At 56.8% G+C, this 17060-nt stretch overlaps 1 protein-coding gene across 1 annotated transcript; it reads right to left on the bottom strand.

Annotated features, from left to right (window-relative positions):
- Window positions 1–2650: 2650 nt before the first annotated feature.
- Window positions 2651–15135, bottom strand: ASPHD2 (aspartate beta-hydroxylase domain containing 2). Its single transcript, XM_037052383.1, has 4 exons — window positions 14956–15135; window positions 10374–11479; window positions 4981–5094; window positions 2651–4465 (listed from the first exon to the last, which is right to left on the bottom strand). The coding sequence occupies exons 2-4, from the start codon at window positions 11179–11181 to the stop codon at window positions 4356–4358; spliced, it is 1032 nt and encodes a 343-aa protein (XP_036908278.1). The 5' UTR covers window positions 11182–11479; window positions 14956–15135; the 3' UTR covers window positions 2651–4355.
- Between the last annotated feature and the right edge of the window lie 1925 nt (window positions 15136–17060).

The following is a 17060-nucleotide window of genomic DNA, read 5'->3' as shown; positions in this document are numbered from 1 at the left end:
TGAAACCCAGTGTCAGCGTCTTTAAAATGGAGAGGAAAAGGTGGTGCATTTAAAGGCATGGCATGCTGTGGACCCTGTGGAAGTGGGGAGTTCGGCGTGAGTGCGCTGAGAAGGCGGACGGCCTTCCCAGGGTGTCCCTGCGTGGGGAGTCCTTCTGCGTGCCTCGGTGAGGCTGCGTGCAGGTCTAGAGCCTGAGACTGCTGGGCCGTCAGCCTGGGTGCCTGGCTTCTGATCCCGGCCATGTGGCCACATGGCCTTGTTCCCATCACCGGCCGGCTCCGAGCCTGTTTTCTCATGGCAAATGTGTGTGACTGCCCCTGCTTGCCCCAGTGTGGCTGTGAGGACCAATGGGGTAATAACAGATGTGAAGGAACCCTAGTGTGCACGGTGCTGTCTGGACTCTGGGGGGGCACCCCCTCCCCTGGAATTGGGGCAGCTAAGGCATCAGAAGTGTGGGGACGTGCAGGAGGGGGAGGCGATCAGAAATCGGTCCCAGTGTGTGTGCCTGGGGAGGAGGCAGAAAGTAGACCAGTCTGCGTGCGCCTCCTGCCACCCAACGCTGCAATCTGCCTGAGCATTCTCGCTGCCATCTGTCAGCAGCTCGGGAATATGTGGCCTTATTCTGCGCCGTCCCTCGTGTTTACATCTGGTGAGCGGGAGCCAGCTGGGGACGTGAATGTTTCAGAGCCGGTGCCGGCAGCAGGCGTGACAGTCCTTGAAAACAGCGCTTTGTACTTAGCCTTTGCTTCCCAGATTTACATTTTTAAAATCCGTCTGGAGCACATCCAATCCAGCCAGAATGTGACCTCTTATTCAAACTCCACCTTAAGTCTGAAAGTAGACATTAGGCTCATTCTATAGATGAAGCTCAGAGTGGATTAGGACTTTTGGGCGCAAGGGATAGGAACCACGCCTTGAACTGGGTTTAAGAATAAAAGGGGAGCTTACTGGTTCAGGTACCTAAGTCCAGAGGTGGAGCTGGGTCCATGGAAAGCTAGTTAGGGGTCAGATGATCTCCGCAGGGTGGGACCTGTTTTTTCTCTGTGGGTTTCACTCACCAATTTTCTTTATGTTAGATTCCTGTGAGAAGTTGCCTCTTTCTCAATGGTCCCAGCAAAATAATTTGGATCACATGCCCAGCCTTGGCCCAATCTCAGTGGCCAGAAGTTTGGAAGGCTCTGATTGGCCAGTTCTGGATACTAAGCACAGCCCTCATCCAATCCTTAAATGGCCAGGTGTTTGGAAGGCTCTGATTGGTTAGGTCTGGATCATAATCAAAGCCCTGCAGCTGGGGCTGGGTCTAGTCCTGGAAACCCGAGGACTGAGAATAGGGTGTCATGGCTTTGCAGAAGGCTCATCGGGTTCTGTTGGAGAACCCTGTTAAAAACACTGTCCCCTGGAGACCAGGGTTAAGTGGCTGGCCCATCCTCACACAGGGGGCACAGCCCAGACCCAAATCTCAAGCTGGCTGGTTTCAAAGGCTTTGCTATTCTTGCTATTCGGGGTAGCGACCCTCAGTTCCAGCCACACAGTGGGGTCAGGGCAGGAAAGGGGTTGAAACAAATACTGGGACCAGGACCCTGGCCCCTGGAAATGAGATGCTTTGGGGCTGGGGCTGGGGCCTCAGGATTTCCCAAAACTCCCCAGGTGGACTGTGCTGTGCAAAGTCCAGAACTCCTGGATTAGGAGTGTCTTCCCTCCCCACTGTAAGCTGTAAGGTACCTGATGTTCCGAGTGTGGTAACTGTCACCAAAGGGCTTGGAACCCCGACAGTCTAGGTGGGCCTGGGGGCCGAGGAGCCTGGGAGGGCCAGGAGGTGACCTTGTGTGGCTGGCCCTGAAACTGAGGCGGGCGGTTCCCAGGCAGAGGCAGGGCTTCTTGTTTCGGCTGAGCGGCCCTGCTGGCCCCCTTTGCTGCCCTGAGCCTCCCTAGCTAAGCCATGTACATCACCCTAGCGATGGATGCCTAGGCGAGGCACACTTCCGGCGAGTGAGAACCGTCAAGGTCCCCAGAGAGGGGTGCTCTTCCCTGGTTTGCTCTGGGCTCTGGGCTGGAAAGGGGCTTGCAGGGGAAAGCACCTGGCAGCCAGACTGCCCCTCGGGTTCCAGGCCACCAGTGTCACCTGTCCCTCTTCCAGGACCAAGGGAAAAGATTCAAAACCTGGCTACTGAGGAACCTGCTTCTCTACCTGTAGTCGGCCATGGGTCATGGAAACGGGCCACTGGCTGCCTGGCCCCTGCTACCCCAACGGGACGTGCACCCCTCTCTTCCTTACCCATCCTTCTTCCTCACCTGCTCCTCTGTAACTGCCAGGCACGCGGCCACGGTGGGAGGGAGCCAACGACGTGGCTTTATGTGGCGGAGCAGGCTGAGGCTCCCAGAGGGACCTGCCAGAGGGCACCCGGGAATGAGCGCCTGGCCCTGAGCCCTGAATCCTCAGCCAGAGTCCCTGTTCTCTGCCAGCCTGACATTGGCAAATCCCTAACGTTCCTCGGCTGCGCTCCTGTCTCTTCCGCTCCACACCCAGGGCTTTAGAACACTGTGCTTCACTCACTGGGTCACCTTCAGGTGCCGCCTTTTGTGTGACATGATCCAAGCCCAAGAGCCTCGGGCTTCCGCCGCTGTCACGCCTCCTTCCCCACAGACAACTTCACCGCTGCGCTCTGGGTTTCGGCAAGATCCTTTATTTACCTCCTGTTCCCCAACCACGTCCTGTGAGCACAGGTGCCGCGTGAGCACCTGTGTGGGCTGTTGGCTTTGTAAACGTAGGGCAGTCGGTATGTACAGAAATCATGCACCTCAGTGATTCTTGAACAAATACTTAATGACTAAAAAGACTTCAGGCGTTTTTGAAATGTCTGCCCTTTCCTGCATTCTAATCGCCAAAAAATACATCCTGCAGAAATTTTACTCAACTGCAGACACGTGTTCTTTGCACACTGGCCAGAACTGTCCAGTGCATCTCGGGCCGTGTTTGCTTCTGACGGCTGCTCCTTGCTGAAGCTGCCGCCTTCTGTTAGGAGAGACGCTGGCCCTGCACACGTGACCTGCTTGCATGCTACACGCCCTGATGGCTGCATCGATCTGACGCCACCACCATGCGTTATTCAACCCGGTGTCTCCAGCAGGGCTGGAGGCTGCCCTTTCGCACAACAGCTAACAGGAGCTGCTTCCCAACCTAGTGCCTCAGCCTGGCTGTGTCCTTCCCTGGAGACCAAAGGCCAGCTCCAGGACTCTGGGTCCTTCGCGTTTGTAGGTCTTCCCAGTGTCCTCGCTCACACCTTTGCTTAGGTGGCCATCGCTTAGCACACACCTTGTGCGGTGACAAGGACACAGGGCTGACTCACGGTCTCTGAGTCCAGCATCTGGATGTTTAGGTACAGACAAATAAATAGAAAATCATAGGCAATGGAACTCCAAAACAAAAGAGACACTTTGGTCACATCTACGATTCCAGTTTTGCCAGAGAAAGGCTTTCCAGAATGTCACTGGGTGAGTGAGTTCTTACTCCGCCACGGCTCCAGTGGGCCAGCCTGGTGGTGTCCAAGTTCATCATCAAGATGGCAAACACGGGGAGTGGTCCCGGCCCCGGGTGGCAGTAGGGCTTCTGTAGGCAGTGAGGTAAGTGAAGTACGCGTCCTGCGGCTGACCCGTGAGTGCCCCGGCTGGGCTCTCAAGGACACCAGCCTCAGCTCTGAAGGAGAGCAGTGTCGCAAAAAAGCCTCTAGTCCCGGCAGCCGACTGCTCTCTGCCATTGGAGACCCAACAGGGTTTGGGGTGGGGCGAGTGGAGTGTGACGTTTCCCCAGGCCGTGACCCTGGGCACTGCCCCTGACCGGGTCCACCCTGCCCACAAAGCTGGCCAGGTGCAGGGGCTGAGGGTCCCTGTGGGACTGTGACGGTGGCAGAGGCAGAGGCCGAGTTCTCCAGTGCTCAGTGTACAATGTGTTGTCTGTTTTTCCTTTTTAGGTGACCACAAGAAGTTGTACATTGTTACATTCGGACAAGTAACCTCTTGACTATTTCAGAGGAATGATACACCACGTAGCCACGGGACAGAGACAACAGGGGCACCAAGCCTCCGGCCACAGAGCAAGGTAACGTGCCAGTAGGCAGAAAGGAATCGCAGAAGCAAATGAATGGAAGAAAAAAATTGAAGAAAATACAGGCTGGAAATTCCCCACTAACGATAACAAAAGGAAAGGGGGACCCAACGTGGTGGAAAAATCCCAAATAAGAGCTTTCTGTTGAGGCAGGTTCGGAGCGTGGAATCGTGATGCGGCGGGCGCTGGGCTGCACCGTGGTCTGTGCAGGTGCGCCCGGGGCCACTCACCAAGCCCAGCACAGGAGCTGGACTCACCGGCCTGGAGCAAAGATGAAGTCTAGGGCCTGCCGTTCGGCCGCGGCAACGTTTGGATGCCACAGATCCACCATGAAAACCACCCGTGGGCCATCCTCCGCCGAACCTGTGGCGGGGGTAAGAGGGGAAAGGTCAAACAGCCGCAGGCCAGAGCCCGAGCAGAGCCGGCACCCACGTGGTGAGCTTTCGACAAGACTGGAAGATCTCCAGCTCTCCGATCAGAAACGCGATCATGGCTTCCTAGGGGCTCTGGGCAGAATGCATAAGGAACGAAGCCCAGGGACAGGGGTGCCTGGTGGGAGTACAGGATATTTGGGGTGGTGGAGCTATTTCGTGTGATTATGTCACAGTGCCTGTCCTCATGCATTTGCCAAAACCCACAGAGTGTACCACACAGCGTGAACCTCGATACAAATGACTGGCTGTAGGTGACAACGACGTGTCAGCATTAGCTCATCAATGACAACAAATGTACTAAAACAAGATGTTACTAAAAGGGCAGACTGTGTATGGGGAGGGGGTGTGGTGTGGACTTTCTGCTCAGTTTTTCTGTACACCTAGAACTGCCCCTAAAATAAAGTTCATGGTTAGAAAGCGGCTGTAGGGAGGGCAGACACTCACCTCCGTGGAATGCCGTGTGGAGGAAAGAGTCGTCGAAGAGAAGACAGCGGCCTTCCGCCCAGCACTGGGGCTCGCCCCCCACGACGAGCTCACAGCCACTTGGAGTTTTCAGCCCTTGGGGACAGGAGGAGAGAAGACGGCGTGAAGGCAGGCAGGCTCAGGCGTGGCCGGAAGTCAGGGGGTGGGCGCTCTGGGGGAGGCCTCAGCTTCCAGTCTCTACCCTCACCCCCCGGGATGAGGTAGAAAGTGTTTAGAGGGAGGGGTAGTTCTATAGGGCAAAGACAGGCTGAGCAGCTGGATCCTTACCATAGTCCTCGGAAAGACTCACTCCTCCACTGGCTAAACCCCGCGATTTTCAACCTTTTTCATCTCATGGAACGCATGAACTAATTACTAATATTCTGTGGTACACCAAAAAATCTGTTTTTTGGCAATCTGACCATAAGATAGGTATAATTTTGATTCATTCACTCTGATGGATGGATAATGTGTTCACTGTTGTCATTTTTTAAATTTGACAATCTAAGGGAAAAGCGGTCAGTGCCCCGACTACCCAGGTACTGCGTGTTTCGAAAATTCTTGCGGCTCGCCAGTTGGAAATCGCTGGCTTCATCTTTCAAGGTCATGGACGCTCCCAGCAACCGAGGCTAGCCGACACTTCTAGGACTCCTGGAGGCCCCCCAGCACACCCCTGGAAATGGAGGTTCAGAACCCTGCCTCTCAATAATCGCATTACCTGCAGTCCCGTCTCCAGGGCTGCTTCAGGCGACAGGAGAGACGCAGAGGCTCACAGTGCCCTCCTCTTTGGGTTCCAACCCTTCCCTCCATTTTCAGGCCCGAGGATGGCATGTTCCTGGCCTGAGTTTCCCTGGCCACATCCAGGAAAACTGGAGGGAAATGCCTGAGCGCTGAGAGGCTGTAGAACAGCACCTTTGTTAGGAGCCACATGCTCAGAACACTCGTGGGGAGTGCCGTGCTGGGGTGCCTGACCTTGGGGAGGGTCTGGCTGAACCTCGGCCGTGCGCGCACCCCCACGCACCCGTCTCCAAGCCATCCATCTGACGGAACACTGGCCCCGTCAGGGATGCTTGGGGAAGAGGCTGGGGCAGCCTCACAACTGCCCGGCAGGACTCACCCAGGACGAAGCGGGCCCTGGAAGAGGGCTGCGACTGTGGTGGTCTCCTCTGTCCTCAGTGGCTAACTGTGACGGCCACGGCCTTGGGCCAGTCGACATTCCCCTGATGTCCCTTGTGACAAACAGGAAACAGCCTCTCTCTGACAGCGCACTCTCTGTTCAAAGGCACTCCCGGAGCCAGAGGAGGAGCCAGCGGATGTGGCGAGAGCTCTCAAAGGCCCTGTGATCGGCCCACTGGCTCTGACTCGCAGCTGCTGTGGGGCTCCGGGCCAGCACCGAACCTCTCTGAGCCACGGCCTCCGCGTCTGTGAAGTGTGACGTGCCCACTGTCCTTGCTCCCAGTAACTGAAGACTCGCTGTGGGCAGGCTTGTGACGCAGAAACACTTTACAGACATCACCTGCTTGCAGGTGGAGCGACTGAGATACAGAGCGGTAACGGACCTGCTGGCTCTCACTCTTTAGTCCTGGCAGGAGCTGGGATTTGAATCCAAACCTCTCTGGGTCCAAAGAACAGGCCCTTAGGACACTGGTCACCATGACACAAATGCGAGTTACTCCGTTAGCAGCAGGGGCAGTAAAAGGGTTGTTGATTTTCCTGCAGCTAACACAAGTTTCAACCCCAACAGGACACTTCCCTGAATCGGCTGAGACTGTCCGCGCTGGCTCTGAAACCACAGTCACCCGCCAGTGTTAACAGCAACTGGGGATGAGGGGGGTTCAGTTGCTGGGAGAAGGACTCCAGGGACAGTTGTTCTCTGCAGGGACAGTCTACCCGGGGTTCAGGAAAGCTCCCCTTTCTCTGTGACACTACATGATTGGCCACCACACCACAGTATGACAGAAAAATGGCCTGGCTTGCCCGCTGCACCTCCTCCCCCCTGCCTCCCCTCCTCCCCCCTGCCTCCCCTCCTCCTGCTGCCGCCTCCCAGGGGCCTACCATTCCTGCCACCTGCCCACAAACCAGTTTAGTTGGCCGAAGTCACTGCTACTCCCCCAGAGAATTCAGGTGGCTCCTGGGGACAGAGACAGGCCCCCCACATGGCCCCGGCTTGTCCCATATGCCCAGGCCCTCTCTGGCTTAGGGTTTGCTGCTCTGTCCCCCCAGCCACTGCAGGGGGCAGGGAAAGGGTGGAGAAAAGACTGGCCACCAGCAGCCCCACTTCAGGAGGCTGGTGGCTGGCACTCAGGGTGGGCAAGGCCAACACGAGCTGGTCTGCTGGTACCAGGTAGCTCCGCAGCCCAGAAATTGGACAGCATACATGTGAAAAGGAAATGAGAGGCGAACTGGGCTTATGTACTGAGACTTGGCTGCACACGCTCCTGCATTCCAACCTCCCCTTTCCCCAGAGCTGGCCACTGGGTGGGTACTGGCCTCCCCTGTGACCCCAGCCTAGCAATCATCAGAGACCACTTCCTGAAGGTTTGGGGCAGTGTGGTCGGCACATCTCAGCCCCCTGCACCATGCTGGGTGGTGGCTGGGCTGGACAGTCCTGTGGTTCTGCAGGGAACTGAGACCGAGTGACGCCTCCTCTAAAGGTAGCTCAGATCAGGGCTCAGCAAATGCGTGCCTTGTGAACAGCACCTGCAGGGCAGGGCCATCAGCCACAACCCAGACAGCAGGCAGAGAAGGAGGACAAGGGCCGGCAACTCACGAGCATCGTTCTGGAACCACAGGCACCCCCTCCACCTGCAGCCCGGAAGCTGGCAGAGGTGCGGCCTCCAGTCACGCACCAGGCTTGCCCTGCTCCTCGCCTCGTTCTCTGGACCCCTGTCAACACTCAAGGTTACGTGAATCGAACACACCTTTCTTTCCTTTCAGGGTGGGGCACGGCACGGAAAGAAGGGAACATACTCTGGCCACAGGGACTAGCCACACTCCAGTGGGACGTCTTCCCAGGTGTCCTGTTGTCTGAGGACATGTCGTGGCCCACTTTTCCTGGGGGCCAGCAGCTAGCTGGCCAAGAGAGAATGATGGGTTATAAAGAGGACCCTCGTGGGTGTGACTTACACACACACAAGTCAACTACATGGGTGTGCAGACGGCATTAATGCACAGGAGGCAAATTTTTGGTGTTCCTGCCAGCAGCCCTTCCGACTCCTCACACCTGCTTGGAGCTCTACCATATCCATCCTCAAATGCTGTTCCCTACATGGTGGTGAAGTTTTATAAAACAGAAAAGGAAACTCTTTATTTAAAAAACAAACAAACCCCCCCCCTAGCATTGCTCCTCATTGCCCGCAGCCTTAAGACGGAAGCCTGGGGGGTGGGGCTCACTGGTTTGCTCCCACCCAGCTGCTTCGAGCTCGGTCTCCATCACTAGACACCCTGGGAGGCCTAGACACGGCTCCCCCAGCTTCCAAAGGGAGGCCTTCTCCCCAGCTCCACCCCAGGGGTCCTGGGGACCCTCTAAGGTCACACTGCCTCCCCGGAGCTGCCCACCTGCAGCCCTCTCGACCTCTGACCTTGGAGTGTGCCCTGGCGCCTCGCACGGCCACTTTACTGCTCACGTCCATCACGTGAGCATCTCACCTCTTGGGTTAGTCGGAGCCGCCATTACCTGACCGCTGTCCACCTGCTCCGCAGACAGCACTTCTAACCCTCTAACCAGCCCTCCAGGGAGGGGTCACCGCCTCCACTGGGAGAGGAGCAGGCCGCCTCTCAGAGAGGTTCGGGGCCGTGCCCGAGGCTGCTCAGTACATGGGACTAACAGGTTTGCGTCCAGGTGTGTCTGCTTCCAGAGTCTGTTCACTCCCCCTGCTCCCGAGGGTGGAGCCCGGCCTTGTGGATTCTTTACTACACTGTCCAACATGGCGTCTGATCCACAAAGCTACTAGCAACTGTTGATTGAATGCTGCCACGTGCTGGGCACCATGAAGAGGCCACAGAAGAAAATACTTTCTTTAAGCCTCTAAGGATCCTGTGAGATAACTGCCACCTTCCCATTATACAGACGAAGAAACTGAGGCACAGAGACACTCAGCTACTTGCCCGGAGTGACCCGGCTGACCATGAAGCCAGGCCACCTGCTCCAGAACCTCCACCCTGTCCTTCCTTTCTGCTCAAACACTCACGGTGTCAGCTGCTCGAAGCTTGTCCCTTTTGCTGTTTAAAGCAGTGAAGTCCTAGGGTGAAGCTGAACTTTATTCAGGATCCCCAGAGTGAGGAACAGGGGGAGCAGAGGGCTCTGGCTGAAGCAGGGTCAACCCCAGGCCCTGCAGGCAGCCCTGAGGCTCCACTGCAGAACTAGTTAGGGACGCCTGCCCCAGCCCACAGGGGCTCATCAGGGTTCGCTCCCTCCACCCTGATGCCGAGGCAGTGCCACCAACTTCCCAGAGCCTTGCCGAGCCTCGGCTCCCGGTACCCTCCTCTAGTCTGGGAAGCCAACGTCCTGGTAACCAAGCCATCGTCACGACTCACCAGGAATGAAGGCGGCATTCTGGGAGCTAACATCCCCATTTACCACACTGTTTTCAAGCCTACTTTGATTAAGTACTCTCTCCCTGTCACGCTCCATGTGAACAAATGCTTTACGACACACATTCTCTGTGAAAAACAATCTTTTCCCTCCACTTTCCAAACAAGGAGACTCAGGCTCAGAGCGGTGCAGCGACCTGCCCCCAGTCACACCACCGGCCCGTGGAGGGGCCAGGACACACGCACGGGCGGTCTGGCCAACCCTGCTCTCAACACCACCGCGACGCGCAGGGCACACCCCGCCCTTTCCCGAGAATCTGGGTCAAGTCACCACCGAGCATCGCCTTCTCTCTGCATATTCAGAAGGCACTCGGCCTCCTGACGTCACCATGAGCCCCGGCGATCACCGTGACAGCCTTCAGCTCCACGGCTCCCTGTCCCCCACAGCGGCCACCAGCCCCGTGTGGCCACTGAGATTTTAATTTAGAGCAAGTTAAAACTGAGCCCCTCAGGTGCACTAGTCACATGTCAAGCCCTCAAGAGCCCTGAAGGTGCGCGGCGGCCATGTCAGTGCGCACGGGGACTGTTTCTGCCACCACGGGAAGCTCCTTCTGGTACAGCCTCTGCCAGAAACTAGGTTCCTACTGATCGCCAGGGTCTCTGCTGACCCAGTCCCTGCTGTCGGCACGGTTTACAGGGGACTCATCGATGTGTGATGCAAGTGCGGTGAGGGGTGTGAAGGAGGCGACTTCTGGCGACGGAGCTGGTGCTGGGATTCCAGCCGGCCAGGCCGAGTCTGCCCAGGAGGGTGCGTGTCGGGAGACCCCGGCCCCGCGACCTACCTAAGTGGCATCGGATGCGGATGTTGGTGGGCCCGTAGTGCTCCGTGATCACAGTCCCGGGGCTCAGCACGGAGATGCACGCGTTCCCAAACACATTGTTCCCGATACAGGTCCGAAGGCTTCCGAGCAAGCGGTACGTCCGTGGGCACTTCCTGCAGTTCCTGGGGACGCAAACCCCCTGATTGACCAGGTAAAAGGTGAGCCACTCCCCGCTGGGGACGCTGTTCATTTTCCAGCCCTGCGGCAGGCTGCAGTTTGAGAAGGCTTTGTACAGGGCCTCGAACTCGCATAGGACGGTCTGGAAGTTCCGCTCCAGCAGCTCCACGTCATGCTTCTGCGCGTCCCGGGAGAAGTAGGGCGTGGTGGGCAGGTCGGGCAGGAAGAAGACCTCGGGCTTCTGGATGGAGGGCCGGCTGTTGAGGTAGCGGCCCTGCTCGCGGATGCCCTTGTGGATGCGGCCCATGCCCGACCAGGAGTAGCGCTTGGCGTACTCCTGCAGGTTGTGGTAGAGCTTCTGGTTGAGGCCCTCGTTGTGGGTGCAGCGCACGCACTCGGGGGACTGGCAGTACACGAGCCCGTTCTGCAGCCCGTCGGAGTCCGCGCCCTGCATGAGGGAGTTGACGGAGACGTAGGGCCGGGGCTGCTCCCGGCCCACGTGGTAACAGTACCACACGAACAGGACCAGCAGGCCGGCCACGGTGGCCACGGCGGTGGTGTCGCAGTCCCTCACGGACTGGATGCCCGTGGCGATGCAGTCCCGCAGGCCGTCCAGAGACCAGCTCCAGGCCACCAGCCACTCGAGCGACATCTTGGGGGAGTTGCTGTTGAAGGTGTTAAGCAAGGTCAGACAGACAGTCAGGCCTCTGGGGTCCCAAGGGCGCCCACACGGTGCAGGTTAGCGCGGGGCAGTGGGGGTCGGGGGAGGCATGGCCACCCCGGTTCCTCGGGTTCCGGCCAACGGCTGCATCGACAAACGCCGAGGCCACCCGTGTGCACCGTTCCTCTCCAGGCAAAAGTCACTGTGGGGACAAGTGGAAGGAGCTGCCTTAGGTCACGTCAGCATGTGGTGCTGCCTCCTGGGAAATGATCTGCCAGGAAGTCTAACCCTGGGATGAAAAAACAAACAAACAGCATGAATCTTTTTACATCTGGAAAAGTCCTCAACTGAAACATAAAGTCACAGATCATTCTGCAAGGTCCTCATTGGCAGGGGACACACTTCTCAATTTTGTGTATTCTCCCCGCATTTTACCGCCACCCCCATTTCCCCAATCCAGCAGCCTTTCGTCGGCATCAAGCACTCTCGGATAATTACCGTGCAATCCCACCCATATTCTCACCCCTAGGAGGCGCTACAGTTCCCACTTCACAGATGAGGAAACCGAGGCTCAGAGAGGTCCCTTCACTCCCCCAAGTTCATGCAGCCACAGCAGGGACACGAAGCCCATCTGCTCTCCGAGTGACAGCTATCCATTCTGCTACACTCTTCCACAGTAGGCATGTAATAAACACTGATTCTTCTTCAATCTCTGCGCCTCTTCAGAGACATGGACTCAAAACCACTGTCGAAGTGGCGTGGGAACTTTAAAACCGCACATTCTCCATTTGGCCATCCGTTTTCACAGCACTCCATCCTTCTTACTCTCTCTCGCCCTCCCGACATGGGTCAGGCTTAAATCAAACTGGAAAAGGAAGTGGGCCCTCCGTGGTCACAGCCATGGCAGACACTGGGCAATTTCTGTCTGCCCACTTGGAAGACGACTCCCTCGGCCTCAGCCATGAGGTTGTGAAAGAGACACAATGAGACAGAATGGAAATAAAAGCCCTTTCAGGTCTCTGACTGTCTCCAAACCAGACACAAGGGGCTGTCCCGTGTATTTTACTGATGGTTGGGGCCACTGTCCATCACCCCAATTAACCTAAAAGTACCCTGTGCACGAAGCCCCGCTGGCAGGCTGCCCGTGTCTATAAACCCCCGCCACATCCCCCAGCTGAAACTCTCTGTGCGTCCTGCTTTTTCTAATCTGGTGACAACAGCCAGGTCTACGTTCTATTACAAGTCTAGTGCATCCCTGCCCCGTAGCAGAGAGATTAAGAACCCAAACTGGAGACAGGCTGGTCCAAGTATTAATCTCACCCCTGGCCAGGTCGCTCCCCACTCTGAGTCTCAGGATGGGGGGATGCTCATCTCACTGACTGGAGGTGAATGACGGACAGCGGGCACTTACAGTCATGGTAAGCACTCAGTATATGCTGGTGGCCGCTACGACATGTGGTGGTGTCCCACCCCAATGAGCCAGCAAACCACGGTGGGGGGGGGGGCATCAGGGAAAGATATCTGAGGACTGAAAACGCCAACAGCCAAAGGGACATTTGGGACCCTCTTGCTGCCACACATCTCAAGGGATGATTTTCGGTCCCCAACTTGCAAAGCCGAAAACCGAAAGGGAAGCCTTAGGTGATCACCGACCGCCTCTCTGACCTTCATGAAGAATCACTCCGCTGTCGTGTTCAGTAAGTCCGAAACCCACATGCCAAAGATCTGTGTGTGTGTTTCCTGTTTTTAGGAAAAATACAAGAGTGGGGAGGTTCCATGCTATTTTTTTTTCTCACACGTTCTCCACTTTTTCAGAGATTTGGGAGAAGAGGGAAGGGCTGGGCACCCCTGGATGGGTACAGACCCCTCTGGGCCCCAGGTTCTCTCTTCGTCCTACCATAGGTGACTGGCAGCTGTTTCCTCTTGAAAAGGGAAGAAAAACCTGAATGAAAGGTGAACTGTTTGCGAGCCATCTCCCCAAGAGAGCCCTCAGCTTCCTGAACTTCAGTGTGAAACTACCACCTGCATACTAACAAGCGCGTGTACCGAAAGGATCCCCCCCCAACACCGAGCTAAACCACGAATTGGAATTAAACTCCGTCTCTCAGGAAGTGAGGCTTCCTTAAATGTTCTAAGAGTGAGATGGTGATAATTTGACAAACACCTGTTAAGTGTTAGTTCCCATCAGCCTTGCTACTCGAAGCAGAGTTTTCAGTCCATCGAAATGAAGACAGGGAGGGCAGGGTAGAAGGTGAAGGAATCACTCTTCGGGACACCCTGCAGCTACTCCCTGTCCTCCCTCCCCCTGGGGAAGCGTCACTCTGTACAATGGCAGCCACCAGTGCTCCCTAGACTGAGCGAGCTATTACCAAAAGGCAGCTAGAGATCCCGAGGCCCTGAGCTCCAGGTTCAGACCCTGTTCAAAGATCAAAACCGGCACTGAGGGCTGAAGTGAGGACTTTCCAGACCTGTCAGTCACTTTTAGTCAAAAATGCGCAGGCAGGCCCCCTGAGCCCAGAGGCTGATCATCTGGGCTCACAGCTGAAATACGACACCAAAAGCAGCCCTTACGTTTTCAGTGGGATTGGCAGCTTATTAAACACTGCTTCAAACATTTGATCCCGCTGTGCCTGGTGACAACCCCCCCCCCCCCCTCTCCCCAGTGGGGAGGGCATGGATTCCCCCAGCCCCAGCTCCTGTTTCAGGGACCAGAGTAACCTCCAGCTTCCTTCCTGCATCTGTGCATCTTCATCTGTTTCATCCTCACTAGGCATGGGGACATCTCACTGCAGTTCTGCACTTCAATAACATGCAGCCCCAGACCTTAAAGGTCGGTGGGCTTGGGGAACAAAGTCCAAATTCATGGCCAATGGTGAGCAAGTCCAATCCAATATAACTTGTTATACAATGAACACCTACTTGGGGGACAGACTGACTAATGGCGCTAACCTGGTTTCATCCAGTTCACATTACCAGTCCAAGGGGCTGCCTGGTGCTTAAGAGCTTCTGCTCATTCTCAGGGTGAGGCCAGGTCATCCCCCAGGTAGTGCTGGGCAAGGCGTGTAATCCATGCCTCCCTCTTCACCCAGGGGCCAGCCCTTCCCGGTGGGGACCTGGAGACCTTTCCTCCTTACTTTCTTGGCCAATCCCCTAGCTCCGGAGTCGGGGGAAAAGGGGAGGGCAGAGGATAGGTTAACACAGATGGTGATCACCAGGAGGCCAGGGGAGGAGGGGATGGGAAAAGAGGAAGGTGACTATTGACAGGAAAAGTAGACGACTAGCTAAAAAGCAGGGAACAACTAGGATTACGGTGATAACCAAGGGGCAGGGGAAGAAGAGGGTTACTACAGGAAATATGGGAAGTGGGCGACGCTCGCGCTGCAAGGAGGGAGACTGCAAGCAAGGGAAGGGATCAAGGAGGGTCACCGCGAAGCAGGGTAACCGGGTGGGTGGGGCGCATTAACACCAGGCAGGGGACCGCGATGGGGCAGGGGGTAGGAGGAGGGTGATGTCCGGCCAGGGCCGCGAACACTGGCGAGGCGGCGGCGCTCAGCACGCAGAGAGCTCCGGGCGGCTGGGCCCCTTAGCTGGGCCAGGATGCGGGGCGCAGGCGAGCGCCGACGTCTTAGAGCATCCTCGGCGGCCGCGCCGCGGGGCGTGGGGACCGCGGGCCTGCAGCCGCCGGGCCCCCGCCTCCTCCTGGCGTAGCAGGGTCAGTCGGCTGCGCCGCCCTCCCGCCTCGCAGCCCCCAGAGACGCCGCTTACCTGCGCCCCGGCGCGCGGGCGTCAGGGGCGACTCCTGGGGCCCGAGTGACGCCGCCGCCCGAGGGCGCGGACGCGCGGACGCCCCCTGCCCGCGCCACGTAGCCACCGCCTGGCCGTTGCCCGGCCCACGCCGCAGGAGCCTGTGCTGGAGCCGAGGTAGAGCCCCGCCGTTGCCGACGCGGCGCTGCGCTCCGCGGGGTCGCCAGGACTACAACTCCCACTATGCCTTGCGCAGCCGGGCCGGTGTGGGCGGGGCAGGCAGGCGTGGGTAGCTAGCTGGCTGGGACCACGATTTCCAGCGCTTATCTTCGCTGGTCTGGAGCGGGGTCAGCGGAGGGCGACTCGCGCCACCCGCTCAGGTGGCTTTTGCTGGAGCTGCCATGACCCTGTGCAGCAAGACGCACCTTCCGCCTAGTCCTAATTCAGTAATTCATTCAGTTCGGCGTGCCTTAATTCATTCGTTCCTTCTTTTCTCCCTGTGTCCCTCTCTCTGCTCTCTGAGTCTCCCCCTCCTACATTTCCTCCTTTCATTCTCCTTCACTTCCTCTCTTCTTTCCTCTCACTTCGTCCCGCCCTAACATCCTTCTTCCTTTATCGATTGATTCAGAATACACTCAGAAGGCCGCTCACTGGGAATGAAACCGCGAATCAGACAGCGTCCTTAGCCTCAGGGGAAACTCATTTGCCCGACAGGAATAAAGATGGGGCAGCCTCTCTGTGCCTGGCCCTGTGCTCTGAGGGAGCGTGTCGGATGGTACCACTGCGGGCAGGGAGTCGCGGTCCAACCAGGAACAGACGATGCCCATGTAAGCACAGGTGCACATCTACCGTCACTAGAAAAGAAAGAACGGGACAGGGGGGAGTGTGTAATGGGGACCTCATGAGGGCGTGGAGGCCTCTCTGAGGAAGTGATTTGAGCTAAGGCCTCTGGGAGAAAAATATGCTAACAGTGACCAGGGGTCGTGGGAGGTGCTCCCGTGGAACTTTGCAAGAGCAGCTTCTGGGAGGATGGAGTGGGACAGTGGGCCCTCAGCCCATCTGCTCCTGTTCCACTAGTCACTTGTTGCTTTCCCAGAATCCACCTGGTCCCTGTCCTAAGAACCACCTCTACCAGGTCCCTGAATCCGCCTCACTCCATCCAGAACCCACTTCTACCAGGACCCAGAATCGACGTCTCACCACTGTTCCAGATCCCACCTCTACTGTGGCACAGAATCCACACCTACTGTGGTCTAGAGCCCACTTGCACTGTGACTTCATCCCTTTTCTCAAGCCAAAGGGGGAAGAACTTTGCTTCCCTTTCATTCTACTGAAATAAGCCAAAATGCATACAGTGCATTGGGAAACCATAAAATGCACCCAGATTTGCTCAAAGTGTGGGTAATCGACGGGCATCAGATTTAGAAACATTAAACAAACTCTTTTCACTGCCAGCCGCAGTGTGGTTGAGCCTGGGTAGGGTGGAGATGGGGGGCAGGGCATTTGGTCCATCTCCATTCAGAAAGTTGCTCTAATTCAGATTTCTCCGAAGGTGCTCCTACAGCCAGCCACAGCATCACACTGACAGGGAGGAAAAAGGAAAACATTCTTCACATAGTTACAAATGTGTGTTCTGTTCCTGGACCATGCCATCTGTAGTACATTATGAATTAATATTGTCTATAAATCCTGTAATGATCTTTGGCCAGTGCAAATGATATTGCTCTGTACTTAAGAGTATTTATTTGTTCAGTGGCAATATTACCATGCACACATTTTGCTAACCTTGCTTGTCATTTCTGCCTCTGGGAGACCCTGGGAGGTGAGCCCCACCCCAGAGGGGCTTTTGGGTGAGCGCTCCAGAGGAACTATCGCCGTGCTAATGGAGGAGTTGAGATGAGGGCCAAGTGCATCTAAATTGTCTGCCTTCGGCTTGGCTGCCACCCGCGTCCTCCCGCCCTCGCTGTTCCCCCCCTCCCCCCCCCGCCCCCGCCCCCGCAGTCATTCCGACCTACTCCAAGGCTACACAGCCTATCATTATGCCATCTCCTACCCTCGTGGGGGCCACCTAGTTTCTTCCTCCTACAGATGGAGTCCCTGGGGGCCCAGAGAAAACATGTCTTGCT

The sequence above is a fragment of the Sturnira hondurensis genome, unplaced genomic scaffold (assembly GCF_014824575.4).
Source record: "Sturnira hondurensis isolate 20B ecotype Veracruz unplaced genomic scaffold, ASM1482457v3 Scaffold0007406, whole genome shotgun sequence".
In the NCBI taxonomy this organism is placed as follows: domain Eukaryota; kingdom Metazoa; phylum Chordata; class Mammalia; order Chiroptera; family Phyllostomidae; genus Sturnira; species Sturnira hondurensis.
The sequence above is the reverse complement of the archived record's forward strand: the minus strand, read 5'-3'. Positions and strand labels throughout refer to the sequence as shown.

Bases quoted from the DNA above. Each gene is read 5' to 3' on its own strand.
- ASPHD2 (XM_037052383.1), bottom strand. From the start codon at position 11,181: ATGTCGCTCGAGTGGCTGGTGGCCTGGAGCTGGTCTCTGGACGGCCTG. The intron at 5,095-10,373 runs GTAGGTCGCGGG...CCTGTCCCCAAG, and splicing joins CCGCATCCGATGCCACTTAG to GGCTGAAAACTCCAAGTGGC. The intron at 4,466-4,980 runs GTGAGTGTCTGC...CCCCCGCCACAG, and splicing joins CCACACGGCATTCCACGGAG to GTTCGGCGGAGGATGGCCCA.